The sequence below is a fragment of the Chaetura pelagica genome, unplaced genomic scaffold, assembly GCF_000747805.2.
Source record: "Chaetura pelagica isolate M959 unplaced genomic scaffold, ChaPel_1.0 scaffold401, whole genome shotgun sequence".
Classification (NCBI taxonomy): Eukaryota; Metazoa; Chordata; class Aves; order Apodiformes; family Apodidae; genus Chaetura; species Chaetura pelagica.
In genome coordinates, this window is record NW_009952259.1 from 2,284 (window position 1) to 20,484 (window position 18,201).

The 18,201-nt window shown below is 38.0% G+C and overlaps 1 protein-coding gene across 1 annotated transcript in view; it reads right to left on the reverse strand.

The window, feature by feature from the left end:
* Nucleotides 1-1,035: 1,035 nt before the first annotated feature.
* Nucleotides 1,036-18,201, reverse strand: part of LOC104397475 (protein arginine N-methyltransferase 3-like) — a 116,720-nt gene continuing 99,554 nt past the window's right edge. Inside the window, exons 3-10 of the mRNA XM_010007435.1 lie at nt 17,528-17,610; nt 16,130-16,179; nt 14,956-15,058; nt 13,154-13,307; nt 10,579-10,720; nt 7,491-7,556; nt 3,022-3,143; nt 1,036-1,165 (exon numbers count right to left, since the gene is read on the reverse strand). Coding sequence (XP_010005737.1) covers nt 1,036-1,165; nt 3,022-3,143; nt 7,491-7,556; nt 10,579-10,720; nt 13,154-13,307; nt 14,956-15,058; nt 16,130-16,179; nt 17,528-17,610 — 850 coding nt within the window. The remainder of the gene's footprint in view (nt 1,166-3,021; nt 3,144-7,490; nt 7,557-10,578; nt 10,721-13,153; nt 13,308-14,955; nt 15,059-16,129; nt 16,180-17,527; nt 17,611-18,201) is intronic.

Genomic DNA, 18,201 nt, shown 5'->3' on the forward strand with positions numbered 1-18,201 from the left:
CTTTAGATAAATATGGGTTCATAGAGAACACAGCACCTCTGTACCAAAGGCCCTAGTATATAGTAGAACAGTCACACCAACACAACAGACAGCTTACATTCAAAGTTTTTATTATTGATCTTAAATTTGAAGGACAAAAGAATTCTTATTTGAGTCAAAAAATCTGGAAAATGTGCAAAACCTGCATTTTCAAGTGCTTTTTGAAGGTCTGCTCTATGAGGAGACTGGATAACAGACGTCCACAAAAAAATTCCTAAGGGCTGTTTCCTACCACATTTTTGACAGGGAATACATGTATGTATTCAGTTACTCTGAATTCCAGCCTGGCACTGGTTTTCTCACACAGATTTATTAGGATCAATGGAAGGCAACAAGTACAACTATGTAACACTCAGCCAGCACATGAAAGACAAGTAACAAGCCAATGGCTGAAATCCAGTGGATTCCAGGAGATGGCTCATGAACACAATGCATACAGCATTTGCTGTTGGCCATCATCCCTATTATATACTTCTAAAATCTTATACTAAAAGTCTGCAATGAGTAATGATGCAGTTTTCAAACTCTCTCCCTATTTGCAGATTTCCCAGTGTTTGCTCCTCACCTCCTTACCACCTTTCTGTAGAGTCAGGGTAGTCTTTAGCTGTCTTTGTGAACTAAAGGTATTTTACTCACCAGAATGATGGAACGAGATACCTATTACAGTGTTTCTCCATTACTGTCACCTGAGCAGCTGCAACAATATTATTCAGGAATACAGAGTAATTCTGTGCATTTGCACACTAACTATGGAGCAGAAACTTAGTGCTCTACTGAAAACAGCTCAACTGCACTTAGAGAACCTTGACTTGAAAGAGCCTGGATAAGAGGGATCAGGAATTTTACCCAAGTACCACATACCAAGATTGGCATCCCACCTCCCACATTGTCCAAGACACTGTTGCAAGCATGACAAATTTTTGGTTAAGAAAAAGCAGTGCTTAAAGAATCATTTTTCAAATGAAATAAAACAACACATTTTTTTCCTGAAAATAACTATGTCTTGAAAATACTGATGCACCTTACCATCCATTCAGATATAATTACATCCACTTTTTCCAAAGGCAGATCTACTTCTTCAATTCTTCCTTTGACTAATGTAATGACATTTTCAAGTTTATTTAATCTGCAAGTCACAAGATAAACAAATAAGGTTATATTTCCAATTTATGCTTTCAAGAGAAAGATACTGATGTTTGTACTTTGCATTTCTCTCCCCAATATTAATTTTTTAAACTAGTAAAGAAGGCTTTACAATGCAATATTCCTCTTCTCAGTTGTATTTCAGAGGGAATGTTTCTAAGGGCCCAAAAACTGCAGCAGATTAAATGCCAGGCAAGGATGGTAGACAGTAGATCTGTACACCTCCAACGTGCTGTGCATACAAACACATAAGCTTCAGAAATCAGAAAAACAAAGAAAAGGACAATTTAATATGATGCTCCTTTTCAGAGTTGCTTGTTCCCAGTTCTCCTTCTCTGACCCCTGTAGCATAAGTCTATAATGATTAGAGCCTACTCATCACACTAGGATAGCAATGGAAATTAACTTCCTCACAAAGCTGTTTTGCACGACTTGGTTTTTTATTTAACCAAATGAGCTGCAAAGTCACTGAGAACAAACATTCCCTCTAGATCAGTATTACAGTTATTCCACAATAAAGGCATCTTTCCCACCGTGATTTGGGCCAAAATCATCTGCAATGTTTAGTAATTGCAGTAATCAGGTATTACCTCACAGAAAAGTAATGGTACAACCACCCTGTATAAGGAGGAGGGTACTGTGACATGACTACAGTTTTTGAAACAAACAGTATGACAGTGAAATTACTACATAAGTAAATGCTTGAAATTAAATATTTTTCTCTCTTGGGAAATCATATTAGAATTCTCTGTACATAACATTATTACAATAGCTATTGTTACAGATGTCAGGAAAGTATTCCCACCAAAGAAATTGATCATTCCATTGCAGTTCTTATCTCTACCCCTTCCTTCCCTATCCTGATATCTTACTCTTCCATTCTGGCTGGCTTTCAATGCAGACTAGTAATCACATGAAAAATTCAATCTAAAAGACAATGGAAGAACAATCAGAATGAAGGGGGAGAAAAGAAAGGGTCAAAGGGCTACTTGAACACGTGGGCTGTTAGAAAGATCAATTAAATACTCCACACATCAGTGCTCTGTTAGAAGAGTAGCAGTTCATCACTAATATCACACTTACTGTTTCAAGTAAAAAGAAAAGCAGAAGTTCAAAGTGAGAAATAAAACACTACAAAACCCACAATATTTTAAGAAGGACAGAGATGTAAGGATAACTTCCTAAAGGACCACATACAAGGACATAATTAAAAAAAAAGAGAAAGAAAAGAGTAATTTATTACACTGTTATGTTAAATTCTACGGTATTAAAACAAAAGCAAACAAAAAAAACCAATGTTGGTCATTCAGAGCTGAACCCAGTTCTTCATTGCCTATAACAGAAAATCATAGACATTCTATATACAGACACATATTGTAGTTTAGTTTTCATACAACTAAACAAATTTTACTGGGTTTACCTACATCAGAACAGATTCTTTAACTCAGCGTAGTACAGAGAGGAAGACTTCTCCACATCCTCTTGGAATGTGTCTTAACTTTGCTGTCTAAAAATACACATTTTATCAGTAACACTAAAGCATAAGAATAGAAGATGGACTGGCAGCAGTGAGCTGGAGCCTCTGCAGCAAGGCAGCACTGGCCCTATGCCAACATTAGGACGAAGGTCTGGGAAGCATCCTGCCTTAACTACAGCGCTGTTTTAATTATCTCTATCACAGGAGCAAATGACAGCACATCAAAACCTGTGCTAATTCTTCAGACAAAGAAGGACTTCAGTAAAAGACAGACTGAATAACAGGTGATCGTTAACTAGAAACAGCATTTTACTGAATTTTTACAGCAACATTTCCCATACTTCTCTTGGAATTTTTCCTACCGAATGATGTCCATGGCCTGAAAGACAATTTCAGACTGGTCAACTCCAATCACCTTCTTCGCACCTGCTTTGGCAGCAAACATGGACAGTATTCCAGTTCCACAGCCAACATCCAAAACTACCTGTAACAAATAAGATGTTTATTTTTACCTCCATTTAGTTTCCTTGCTATTCTTTTTTTTACATGTCTTTCTACATTAGTGAGATCCCATACCCCAACAGAAGTAACCAGAGGTAGCATCAAGTCTTATTGTCACACTCAAGAGATATCCAAGTCAAACTACAATGGTAACTCCACAGCCTCTACTACCTCTTACAGATAGACAATGAAACAATCTAGCTTCAGAGGAGCTCAGTCCCACAGGAAGCAATCACTAACAATTATTTGGGCAGGAATTAAAAAGTTACTTGAACAAGAGAAACGCAAGATTAGTCTGAACAATTCTAATGAGTGAATCACTAGCAATTTAGAACTGCCATTGAATAAACATATTCTGACTGCAGCTTGTCAGTAGGAGTCTATTCAGAAACTCTATTTAGGAATCCTCTGCTAGAAATGGCCACAGTGCCTCAGAACAGCTATAGCTCAAGATGACTAAATTTAAACATGGTAACCGGCACAGTTACTACCACTATAATATCCAGGAAGATGGGATCCCTAAGTTTTCATGAAGGAAGACCAAACTTCTTCATAACACTTGACAAAAGTACACTGAACATAACAAGACTCACGCAAATGAGTCTTGATACCTCAGCTATTGGCTGGTTTTGATACCTTATCTATTAGCTACTGTAGGCAGACTGAAAAGTTTAAAAATGTGAAATGAATAAGAAAATAGTATCAAATACACTAATCAGTAGAACTGAACTGCCCAAAGTGCTGAACTTCATAAAGCAGAAATTTTATTAAGCAGCCTTGTTTCGGCCTCAGTATCATAATAATAACAGTGTATTTCTTCTAATGGCTGGAAACTTCTCTACAGCTTAAAAACTAACACTTGCAATCTTGAAGATTTTTAAGCTATGAGTTTCAAATATGGAATTTTCACAGAAACCAGGAATACTTGAGGTTGAAAGGGACCTCAGGAAATCCCCACTGCTCAAAGCAAAATCAGCTAGAGCAGGTTGCTCAGGACCACAATCAAACAGCTTTTTAGTACATCCAAGGATGGAGACTCTACAGCCTCCCTCAGCAACCTGTGCCACTGTTCAACTGCCCTCACAGTAAAAAAAGTGTTTCTGATCTTTAAAGGCAACTGCCTGGAGTTCAGTCAGATTTCCACCTAACATAGTTAAGCTTTACTAATGTTTTAATAATTCTAAACACTAAGCCCACAGATATTCTGAAAACTGAAATGGAATTAAGTTTCCTAAACACTAGGTACAGTCATTCATACCACACATAGCATGTGAACATTAAGAGAACCAAAATTGCAAAGACAGACTTCCTTTCACATACAAAAGACCCAAACTTTGAACACAACTTACTAAATTACTTCCAAGACAACAGGAACAGTGGGTCACAATTACCAGTCCTAAAAATCATAAGAAAAGAAACCTGACTTACTTCACTACCTCTTCCTAGCATAGCATCCATGTTGAAGACAGCTTGCACACATTACACTTTCTTCCAAAGAAGGCAACAAATCACTCAGTAATCAGTCCCATGCTTGGGAATTACCACGTCATTTTGCAAAATATTTCAAAGCAATAATGCACCCTCCTGATGACAAGCTTTCTAGCATCCCTGCTTTGGCACAACAAAAACTTGAATGTGCACTTCAACACTTTACCTTACAAATAGAACTGAAGTAGTTGAATGCTGTGCACATGAGGTCTGTTTGCCTGGCATACGACTCTATACCTTTTGATGATGGACACAGAACAATGATTCTGAAGCCAGCATGGATAAAAATAGCAGTTTATCCCTAGCAGCACAGTGTAAGTGGGCTGCTGCTGTGGCAAACTGGAAAGCAATGACTGAAAAGCTGACTGCCACCTGTTACCATGGAGCAACTTACAGTCTGGAATCAGACTAGAAAACACGAGTGTGATGAATTTTTTTTTTACAGCACCTTGTGTAGAGGCTGGCCACAGCAGATGCAGAGTTTCTTTTTTCCCTTGGAACTCTCTGAAGCTGTTTTCCAACAGGAGTTAATCATACAACTAATTTACAAGTTACATGTGAATATGCAATGGCTACAGAGATCCCTAGGCTGAAGTCTTCTGGAGACAGGAATAGAAAGTAAAAATCAGTGTTCTTGCAGCTGCTGAAGTCTCACACCCCCTCACATCATATCTTCTAACACTTTACCCATGGTAGTCCACAAAATTGCTGAGCCATGAAAGCTGGAAGTCAGAGCCAAAAACAGACCTCTGTGAAAGAATGATCTCGATGTGCAGTTGCATGAAAGAGGGTAATCACATAAACAAGAAAAAAATCAAAACAGACACCACTTTGGACAGCTGCCCTGGTCACTTAAAAACCCAGACTGAATTCATCTAGCATCAGGCAGGGAAAGGGAGTGGAGAAAAAGGCACAGGAGAGAAAACAGACAATCTGGAACACATCTGAGGAATGGAGAGACAAGCAGAATGATCACTGATTAGCCTAAGGACAAGGCTCTACATCTAACGCATTCTTGCAGTGATCACATATGGCTTCTCACCAGAGATCTGGAGCTGCTGAACTGGCCATTTGACTATACCATAATGTTCTGCAGCGTCACATCCTTCTCTGCAGTCTAATATTCTACTTCCAGCAACAGTAAAATATCACTTCAAATTCAGAAAAACAGGTCAGGTAATTTGGCCAATTAATTCCATCAATGAATTTTTAGCAGGAGTGATGCTAAAAAACCCCTTATGTTTTCCCTCAATATGGCATTGATGCCTGCCTCAGACTTCTATTCTACAAACAAATCCTTCTATTCTACAAACAAACCAATTTTTTTCCACCAAAAAAACACTCTTGCTGCAAAATAGATCACATTGCCTTTTACTGAGTTAGGCCACCTTAACTACTCCTGCTAGGTAATCCAAATTGTCCTACTCTTATCTCAGATACAACTGACAGGCTGAAAATAAGGGCAACAAACAGGATTAATTCAATAAACTGAACAAAATATCTCAACAGTCATACACTGAAGTTAAGTGGGGTGCTGGTCACCTGGATGCAAGCTCCTGGGAACCCACAGCAACTGAGAATCTTTACTTCCATTCAGCCTCAATACAATATGATGAGTTTGGATAGATTAGGAATTTGAGGTAATCCTGATTTAAAAAAAACACAAACATCAAACAATAAAAACATCTTGTAAAAAATCCGAGTTTGGAAACAAGTTTGTAGAGGCTGTGATAATAGACACAAGTTTTCTTTAGAAGTCGAATGCCTTTGAGTGAAGTAAACTATAAAGAGCTTAGAAATGTTTAGTAGAAACAGGCTTGTGATACATATTTAAGCAAAAAGGAAGAAAACTTTCCCTAATATTTTTCTGCTGCAGTTGCCAAAAGAAAACTGAGGTAAGACTGATTGATTCTATGATTCTAAGACATACAAAAAGTAGGCACTATCCATCTTTAAATACCTCCTCTCTAGGGAAAAAACAGATCTAGCACAAATTCCAATTGAGGAAATATCAGATGGGTGCACTCATTGCTTCCACAACTAGTCTGAAGCCTTATATTATCCCTTCTTATCAAAGCCTCAACAAAACAAAAATTCAACAGTGATTGCCTTACATAAACCTAGTCATCCTGGTTTCACAGTAAGAAATGTCCATACACAGCTTAAGGACAATAAGCACCAAGTAGGGGAAAGGTCATCCAGAAGACAAGGCTGCACAGCCTAATTCAGAACACAACAGTATCAGAAATAGCCAACAGAAAGAACAAAGACAAGAAGAGGATCTTAACCATGCAGGGATCATAACCACAGTAAGATCGTAAACAATCATCAGCACAAATCTCTCCTCACTGCAAGTTCCTGCTTCTAAATCTCTTAATAATAACCTAGTCTGGGGAGACTAAACAACACTAGTTCAATAAATCAGTTGCATATGAATTCTTCCCCAGTTCTAACTACACAGTGCTTCTAGAATGTTTTTACTGTATCAGGCACAAATGGAAATGCACTTAAATTCTGGTAAAGAGGCCCTCTAAAATAGATTTCACTTAATATACGGGACAAGAAAGGTTCAACTTAACCCGGCCAACATAATTAATTAACATCTTGACATGGCACACAGAACAATGACAACAGTGATCAGCACTTCTGTTATCAGCACTTCACACCCTCCAGCAGTTGAATAGCACTCTACCACCTAATAAAGCCACAGTACATTAAATCAGACCTTGTCAGTGCAATAGGCCATTCCCAAGCTACCAAGTAGCCAACCCGAAGGATTTCTACCCACTGGTAAAAAAACAAGGCACAGAAATTATTGCATTTTCTGAGCTGTTTTACCTACCTTGTCCTCAAAGATATGTGGGTTTTGATAGATGAAGTCACGATAGCTTTGTGTACGCACTTTATCCTGGGATTTAGAGAAGAAAAAACAACGTTCACTTTTTCTACTTCCATACAGCATATTGTTCAAAAAAGCTGAGGAACTTCGTTTTTTAGCTTGGCCTAAAGATGCTTTGTGGCTACTGCACTTAAAAGGCCTCTGCAATCACAACACTTTCCATAATATATTCATCCAGAATTTGTTGTCTTTGGCAAATGAAGCCTCCGTAGGAAAAAAAAGTAATTAGCTTACACTTTTCTGACCTGCTGCACTTCATTTTGGATATTTCAAAGCTTTTAATACCTCTCCATCATTTTCCAAGACCAGCAGTAATGCAGCAGCAATACTGCATCAACTTTACATAACAACCTTCTATACAGTGGTAAAAATTTGAGTCCCAAGCTTATAAAACGTTGTGTAATCTTATTCTCTGACACTACTGTGACACAGATTCCTTAAAAAAAAGTTATGGATCAGATTAAGACTTCCCTTTTCTAAGCAAACTACAAATTTGAAAGCCTGACAACAAGCTAATAATTGAAGCTGTACAGTCCATTCTATGAAAGCCCCATATAATAAATCAAGAAACTTAACAGTAATACAACACAACCTGAGAAGCTGGAATGTTCTCAAGCATATAAGTAAACATTTACAATTCCTTAGCATATGAAAGCCAGCAGTACAGGTAAAGCTACCAGCAAGGTCATCTGTTAAAACACTGATTCTCCTAATATGAATCAGCAGGTACAGAAATTGACTGGCAAGTATAGGTTTCAGAATTGCTGCTGCAGTTCAGTGTTAGAGTAAAGTACAAGAAAAATAAGCAATTTTCATCTAGTAAAGTCAAATCTACAAATAATACTGAAGAATAAAATCCAACTGCTTATATTTAAGTTAGCATTTCTCTACTATGTCAGTTAATGCCTGTGTCAGACTGAAAACAAAGGATATGTTCATAGCAATTCTGGAGACAAAATAAATTACTTTGAGTCTTAAAACTGGATTTCTGTATTTTCAAGTTTAGGAGGATTATCGCACACACACAAAGCCCAAAGGAAGTCAGGAATTATTTTAGAAAATTGTACTTTAAAAATACACATAATTAAGAATTTAAAAAATTGGGATCCTTTGAAATCACGTTGATTTACTGTGATGTTATATTCAGAGCACCTATTTTTAGGACTTCACCTCATTGCAGTATATACTAGGATTTGCTGAAACAACCAAAAAAGTTTAAAATTAAAAAATGGGAAGGTTCAGCATCAATGGAGGGAGCAGTCAGGTGGAAAGCTTCCAGCCTTGCATCCTGCCCACTCACACTGCTTCAGCACTGCCCCAACTTCATCAATACAATTCCAGCTGCTGCCTCCACTACGTGTGCTGCTGCTCGAGCGAGCCATGGTCACTTGCTTCAGTTTCTCTACTCATCAATTCCATTCCCTCATTCACCCTTTCAATGTAATGCTTTTTTTTTTGGTATTGCTTTTAAATCAAATGGCAAGGGAATTCATTAAGAGGATTCAAGAAATTCTCAAGAAAAAGAAAAATAAACAGAGCAATGGAAACACTACCCATTGGCCAGTGTGAAGTAAAAACTCTCTTCCCTCATCCCTGAAGTATTTGCAAGCAAAAAAACCTAAACTGAAATTTCATCCCACCGCTACCAGGCATAATAATAAAAAGGTTTTAAACTGAACAGTGTCAGAAACAGACTTCAAATTCAAACAGCAAGACTCCTTAAAAAATGTCCATGTAGCAAGCCACTATATTTATATAAATAAGGCTGACATAAAAAGATAAATAAAAAAATCCAAGTGAATGCCCAACAAATAGGAAAAAAAATCAATGCACATACATATCAATTGCTTTCCTATGTTTAGCAAAGTCAAAAGTCTTCCTAAAAGCATTCTGACAAACATTCCCTAAAGCAAATAAAAAACAATTTTTTAGCAACCTCCTTGTGCAGAGATGCAGAATTATTATACATTTTATTGGCAAACAGAAAGGCTTCCTCATCTTATAGCCTATAACATCTCAAATGACACTTTTATGCAACTGCAATATTAAACTGCTATAATTTTTATCTTCTAGACTTGAAATGTATTTCTCTACATTTTGGAAAACACTTTTCAACCTCTGCAGACAACTCTGTGCTTCTGTGAAATCAGCCCCTCCTTCTGCCATCACCCCTAAAAGTCACCTCATGTTTATACTATTCTTAACACAAATTCATGCATACTTCTATGTTGGGGTCATAAAATTATTTACAAAGCAGAAAATTTTATCTTCTACCTGTATGGACAAAATAATTTCACAACTCTCTACTCCACCTCTGCATCGAGCAGGAATTTTATTTATGCCTTAAAATGATAAAACTGTTTATGACTTTCACAAACATATTACTTTCTCTGGAAGGAAGCATTAAGAGATTTTGATTTCCATGTCAAATATAAGTTGTTTGGCTTTGTGTTTTTGGTTTTTGTTTGTTGTTGTTGTTTTTTTAAGTTGCCCTTGAACACTTTTAAGCCCTAATTATCTTATAATATAAAAGGAGCATATGATTTTTCCAGCTGTTCAATGTCATGTTATCAATATACTGAACTGTGCACAAATACCAGCAATTTCTCTTTACCTAATGCAATAGGAAAACACAATATTTGAGAAATGGTTTTGCCTGACAAATTTCATTTGTCAGGAAAATATAAACTGAAGAAAAAAATTCACTGTCTGTACCATGCTTATCCTTTGAGCACCTAGGAAAAAGCTGCTTTTGGCAAGGTAAGGTTGTGGTACAGATAGTGTAATATATCTTTAAGCATATAAGCAGAGTAAAAGATTTTATGTTCCTATGTTTCCAATAAACAGAATTTATACAAAGGAAATAAAGCTGGAAAAAGATCTCTCAACCTAACTCCTAGGAAAAAAACTATCACATCTAGAAAGGGTTAAAAATGCAGCTGCTCTGCAGTATATTTATGGGCACACAGCCCACTTCATTCCATCTTTCTTCTTTAGTCCTACTAAGATGCAGTTGAGATGGCTTTCTAACCTTTAGCATCTCTTCGTGTATCCCATAATGCCCATAGGAGCTGAAGTAAACACCATCCTCCTCCTCCTGCAGGTCTGCAATGGCGCTGGATGACGAGTTGCTCCTGACATCTGCGTTCATCACAAAATCCTGTGCAAATTGTCTGTAATCAATTTGAAATATACCCTTGAGACGTGTTTATGGGCCCATGAAAAGGAGGCGGGGGTAGTGGGGGAGAAGGGGCACGGAAGAGATAAGGAATCCAGCCTGCATAGGGGCTCTGATAACAATGGGACCGGTTTTAAGTGTGCACAACCTCCCTCTGCAGGCTCCTCCAAGCTGCTGCACCACCGTGATCTGTCCACTGCCCTCCTCCAATGGCTGGTTTCTGCTTCCAGCCAGCAAATATCAGAAGGATATTAGAACGTTAAGACTTCATTTTTATGTTTAAGGAGGAATTCTCACTTTTGCTAGTACAAAATCTACTACCGCTGTGATTAAAACGTGTGGTTTAGGCCAAGTAATGGAGATTTGGACTCAATACAACAAATAGCACAAGAACACTATGACTAATGCAAAGGAGAAGAGAGTACTTTAAAACAAAAGCATTTGAGTGGAAAAAAAATCAGGGCTTAACATTAAATTTATTACTTTATTTTCATGCTGCTTATTTTCCTCCTCCATGGCCTTGCATTCTTAATAAGTCTGTTGTCTTCTCATTCCCCAGAGCAGTTTTGATAACAAAATACACAAAGCAAGGGTTTTATCATAAAAACACAGTTAAAAGTTGACAAGCAAAGAGCTCATACTATACCCACAAAGTGAAAATGTAAATATGCTTCAGCCAGACAATATTCCCCCAAGGTTCAATGACAAGGAAACTCGCATCCTACACCAGTACAATGCAATCATGTTACCACTGAAAGTAGATGTAGTTACTTTTTATCCCAAGAAGCTGATAACTGCAAAATCTCCTGGATCTAGGAGTTTTTATAGCGGAAAGTAAGTCAACCAATCTGCTAAATACCTGTATAAACCTATTCCCATGAAAGAAAACAGTAGAAAACCAGGTTACTGTAGCTTAAGGTCCCACATACTATTCTTGCTCCACATCAGACTTCTGAACTATCTTTACTTGGCAGAGTTATACCTGAAAGGAAACATCCATACATGGACCCCTGGAGTAGTATTCTCCCGGAGGAATCACTATGAATTACAGCATGTAGGCTCCTGCAATGCAACCAGTTAATCTGTCCATAATTTAACTGTGCTGCTTCATCAGATCTACATCTGACTAGTTTTGCTGCCAGCTCATGCCTCCAGAATTGAAGAGCCTGCTTTAACAAAGAACAATTAAAAGCTCCCTTTTACAACAGTAGATTATTTGATAGACTAGCCTTAAAAAGCAGTATATATAAGCCTGATTTAAGTTTAGAGAGCTGAAAAGAAATTACAGCTGATAACCTGACCATTTTTCTTTCTTTTAAATGAACAAAAGACAAGAAAATATAAGGAAAAAAAATCCCAAGTTTTCTAAGTACAGTGACAAATTTATCTCGTTCTTATTCTTTATGATGAATTAATGCATAATATACACAAAGATGTCAGAAAAGTACTGTACACTATAAAGTACAATTTGCAAAAGTTCAACCCAGCTGAAGCCACAACTGCTCATTTTTTACAGGTACAATTGTTCACAGCTGGTAGGATTTGAACAGACAAATAGGTTGGTACACTTAGATACTAATGATATCAGGTGTGTACCCTCAAAACATACAGTGAACCCTCAAACATATTTCACAAAACAAGTTTTTTTGCCATTTTACTTTTCCACATAAGATGATTATTTTTCCAAGTCTCTTACATACAATTTCAATTTTTCAGTGCCCAGTGAGTGGGACCTTGAAATGATGTATTTGTTTGGGATTTAAACCTATGCAACTCAAAGTTTTTATTTATTTTTTATCCCTGAGCTTCAGCAATCCATATTCTGAAGACCTAAAGATTTAGAAGTTGCATGCAGAGCTGATTCGTGACTGAAATGCAATTAATATTCTTACTCACAGAAGCCGTATCTGAGAGTGAACATAAAAATATCTGAAAAGTAGTCAGTTTATTGATTTCACTGCAGTTTCTCTGAACTGTAACTGGATTCTATTAACATTCAATGTTTGGGAACATCTCTCAAAATGTTTGTAGTCTTGTACTTGATTTGTCAGTACCTTCCTCTTCTCCATTGTGTACATCTTCTATGTTTAAAATCATATTTAAAGGAAAACTGTCTGGAAAACAAAGAGTGGTCTGAAGCAAAATATGTTTCTGGGCCATGTACTTATTTAGCTTTCCTAAGCATACTCTGCTCTTCCAATTTGTGCAGGTTTTGTGCAGTTTTTATCAATCATCTACAAGATGTTTTCTTATCATCTACAAGTTAAAAGTGAAATCTACAGTCCCAACACAAGTCATAACCCTTACTCCATAGCTGTATTTTATTCTATCACTTCTTTGCATTTCTATTTGCATTTCTATTGGTCTTTAAACATTAATAACTAAAACACAAATAAAATAACCCCAGAACTTCAGTTCTAACACTTACTTCATTTTTTGAAGATCATCTTGTGCTCTAGCCAAGGCTGCTTCTGCAAGTCTTGCTCTGTGTTCTGCCCGTTTTAATTGTTCAAGAAGTATCATAGTATCATTTAAACCATTAGAGGGCAAAACGTCTGCAGGTTCACAAAGGTCTTCAATGTCTGATGAAAGGGGGAGCACAAAACACAACACCTACGAGTCACACGTTGTGTCACAGCAGCTCATAAACATAGGATGTTTCAGCATTGCTACTTCTGCCTTTGGACAATTTGTCAAAGTAGTTTGTTTGACAAAGAGAATCATTGGATTTGATAGAACTGATGACAGAACACAATACTCCATAAAAACAAGTGTGCTAGAAGCAACCTCTAAGTCAACAAAGCAAATCAATCCAGAATTTAGCCTTCTTTAAATAACAGTTATTGATTATTGACAAAATAAGCATTAGGTTTGGACTGTAATTAAGTTCTTTACAGCCCTATCCTCTGTTTTTCCAGTTATGTTATTCTGATGCCAAAAGGTATATAAATTTAAAATTTCTTAAGAATTAGACAGTAACTCTTAATGTAGAAAAAAAATTTCCTTGGACTTTTATAAAGCTTATGAGCACAGGCAACTCAAAATAGCATAAGCAGAATGAAACTTGATGAAATGCTGCTTTTTAACTACCAATACTCAGACTCAGCACTAGGCCCCATTTTCACCTCTTGCTAAGATCAGCTGGTGATTCCAACAGAGGTCAGTAAATAAAAGAAATGGCACTGTTGTGTTTCTGGATCTAGAAAAAAACTACAGCTAGCTTACTGGGCAAAGCGTCATCAAAAAACTCACATATCATGGAAGACCATCTGGACCATGGGACTGAAACAAAACACATCTCAAGATTTCAGAGGCTCAGATCACCCCTGTAATCCTTTAGCAACTGCAGCAGCACTTTGAAGCATCTCGAGAGTCTATAGCTCGGGCAAGGGGCACACATCAGGCAGAAGATGACAGAGGGAAATGTGAAATCCCTGATGTAACAGTCCTCTACCACACATCATCTCTGCTGCCATGCAGCTGGCCCTGCTTAGAAAAGGGCAAAACTGCATTCCAGACTGCACAGAGAAGAAAAAAATCGACAAGCTTTAAGTACCTTACGGCTTAAATGAAAGAAAGATGTAGAATTACATGCAAACCAGGAAGACAGTTGGAGAATTATGCGCAACAGAAGTAAGTTCAAAAGTCAAACAATTTTCTGAAGACATGTGATGAACTTCCATGGGAGAAACTAAGGCTGCCTGCGCTGCTCGCTCCAACTGCTAAAGAAGTACAACTATTCTATGCACCTGTAGCATCTTACACTGAGTTAGTTCAAAACACAACCAGTATAAAAGACAAAGGTATTTTCAACAAGGCAAATTACTTGCTCCTCACTTAGAGCAGACATGTTTGAATGAATGCATCTGATTTTGACTATCTACACTTAGAAGCTTTAAAAGCTTCATCAATCTCTCAGTGAAGTTTGGGAGGGGTGCCCCCTTGACCTGCCTCATTACTAGGTACAGCATTTCCACTATGAGCATCATGTTTACAGTAAGTGAATGCAGATAATAAAAGAGGGTTATGGAAATCACAGCCACTACAAATCAATGTACAACATGTGGTACAAATTCCAGAGAATGACTTAATGTCATGACTGTGTGTAGACTTTCTCATATATGCAAGTCATCTGAATAATAGCAACGATGCTTTGTTTGACAGGAGCACTGCCAATACCACATTTACCCCACAATGCACTATAGTCATGCTGAAACTTAGTTTATTTACCAAACTGAAGCAGAAGGTCATCTTTTTGCTCTGGTTTCAAATATTCCTCTCCTTCCCAAGGCAGTGGGCAGCTGAGTGAACTGAAATATGCTGCTGTTGGTTTCTAGACAGAAAGAGAAGAGCACGTAAGCCAAGTTTCTTCGGAAAAAAACAGCCCTTCAATTTGATTCAAGAAAATGAGGCAAAATTCTGTTATTAAAGCAGCTTTATAGCAAGGCTGAAAAAGATGCTACTTTAAAGCCTGACTAGCAAGAACAGTGGCTCTGACAACAAGTACTCACCTTGGCATGGTGACCAAAGAACAGCATAAAACTACACCCTATGAGCTAGACTGGGTCCCAAAGCCCAGGAAGCCACAGGATCAAGGAATTCAGTAGAAGCAATAAAGCACAGCAGACTGATAGATACTGAAGGAGACCTTTAGAGTTTACTCAGACACTAGACCTCAATTTTTCTGTTTCAGTGCTCACTCCGCAGAGCTAGTTATCCCTTAAGTAACTATTTGGGTATTTAAGATTTGAAGATCTAAATAAAAAATACTTAATTACACAACTTAGTATTAAGTCTAAAATCTGAAGTTTTTGGGAACAACTAAGCAACCTACTTCAAAGTTACAGAACACAAAAAATACAAACCAAGGCCTGATTTAAACTGTAGGTTTCCATCAGCTTTCCTGTTTCTGGGATCATTTGAGCAGAGATTAATCTCTGGTTCTGTGACCTAAGGGATCAGGTGCTGTCCTTACTAACAGTGCAGTTGGGGTCTAGACAGCTCCCATCCCCAGGAAAGACCCTTTTGCACCAACACTCATGTGAGAACTGAGAAACTTCAGTTATGAAGAAGTTCATTACTAGAGTGAGATAGCAGAGTCAAAAACAAAGATGAATGAACTAAAAAACCCCATGATACTACATAGCATGGGCTTTTTGTAAGACTGAACATCCTCTTCTGGAAACAACAAAACACACATAAATTAAATATATTTTAAGTGAAAACAACTTCAAATCTAAATAGACAATCAACAGTTATTTTAAGCCCTGTAATTTCTTATTTCCAGAAATAAGATAAAATCCTTAATACACTTGTTATAAAAAAAAAGGTGAACTGAAAGCACAGAATCTTGGCTGCCCATTCTCCATACACAGATTACACAAGAAGCATGTGGCACACCTACCTTTAGCCTAACAAAGTTTATTAGCTTAATGTATCCATAAAACTCAAGTCCTGAAAAAAAATAATGAAAAAGAGAGCTTGCATTACAGAAAACCCACACACATTTTACAATTACATGAACACTAATTACTAGTTCAACTGGCCCACTTCCCCTTGGGGTGTACATCATTATCTTGTGTATTCTTCCTATCTTAAGTCTGCCAGCTATGTTTCTCTTCTCCTCAGGACTAAAACAGGAAATTCTCATCCTCAAGACAAATATATTTGCTACAAATTAAGAATAGGACACATGGAAACAGGGATTAAGAACAAGAATTTAATGAATTTGGCAAGTAACTACATCAGGACGGACATTTATCTCCTACTAGCTACCTTGCTGATACTTCAGGCTGTTGTGCTCCTTTGTTAATATTTTTAGCTTTCTGCTTAATAAAATGCAGATTTATCCTGCCCACTGAGAATACAAACCAATGCTGATGTGAAACTGCCACCTTGCTCACAAACAGTAATTTAACAAGTATGTACTTTCCTGAAGATCAGTGAGGACACTGCATAAACTCAAAACACTTTCCATTGGATTTCAGACAGAAAACAGACCAGGTATTACCATTTTATATGCAGATTTCTAAATGATTCATGTAGCTTCTATGCTCTTGCCTCTACCTCCTTTTTAATGCACACTCTTAAAATTGTGTTTCTTCAACACCATTCCCCTTCCCTGCTTCCCATTTCCCCTCAACATGCAGCATGGCATGGGTTTCATGCTCAGTTCTGTCCTTACCTAACACTTCCAAAGCCACCCCCACTTCACATACATCCTCCTAGATGTACTTTCCTTCAGTCACCATCTTCACCTAAATAGATGGCACCTTCAAGTGAAGGCAAACCTTATACTTCACTTGGCAAGAATACAACACACTGGAGGCTACACCTTCCCACCATTACTGGGGGGAACATAAGCCAAGACTGCAAAGAGTCCCACAAAGGACATCAGCAGTACAGCCCAGTTACTCAGCCTCCAGGTGGATACATCCACTTGGGTCTCTGCTAAGCTCCTGAGCCCAACCACAGTGTCACTAATTCCCAGCAGGCCAGGTAAACAGCTCTTACTCCAGCAGGCAGTGGGGCTGGCTCAGGTCAATCAGCAAGGCAGCGGGGACTCAGCAAAAGCCAGCAGAGATCAATCTCACTTGGGTTCCTAGCTGAGAACTTCACCAGTAGATAAAGTGTATGGGGAAACGGCCAGCATAAAGATCACACATAAGCACTTTTCTAGCTTACCTTGTTCAAGCTTGGAATCTGCAGCTACCACCAGGAAACGCATTAGAAACTAATTAACCTTTGCTATTTATTTTAAAGATGACACCAATACACAAAAATGACAAGAAAATAAACTTACCATACTTCTTGATCACATCACAGATGTTGAACTGATGCTCTGCCTTGCAGTGGGAGAAAACATCTTCAGCAGACCTAAACAAACTGAAAATAACAGAGTATTAAATATATATATAGTGCTAACATGTTCAAAATCTGTAACACCCCTGGGAGTTTTACGTGCTGTTCTGACCTGAACACATAATTTTTGCCTCTGTGCTTACTTACATACCTCACAAATAAGCTTTTATTTTGCTTGCAAAGCACCTCGCAACAAAAAGTAATAAACACAAAGCCTGTATTTGATGATACCACAAACTATGTTAACTTTTAAAACCTCCTTTAGAGCAAAGACAGCAGTAAACCCACACCCTGCATATATACCAGGCAAACTGGCCGGCTAGATCTGCTGCATCAGAATAAACATCCTCATCTATTTACTGACGATAGGAGAAAGTGACAGAATTCCAGAGATGAACTTCCACGCTGCTTCAGGGTGAGGAGAGGGGAAGTACTTGCTCTCCACGTTACTTCCTCCTCCTCTGGGACGGATTTAACAGACGCTGGGCTCTGGAAAGCCCAACCTACAGCGCACACCGCCCGTTTTCCCTTCCCGGCTGCCCCCGCAGGCCGAGTTTGCGGGCTCAGACCCCAGTCCCCCTCCCCACAGGGCTCCAGAGCAGCCTGTCCCGGCAG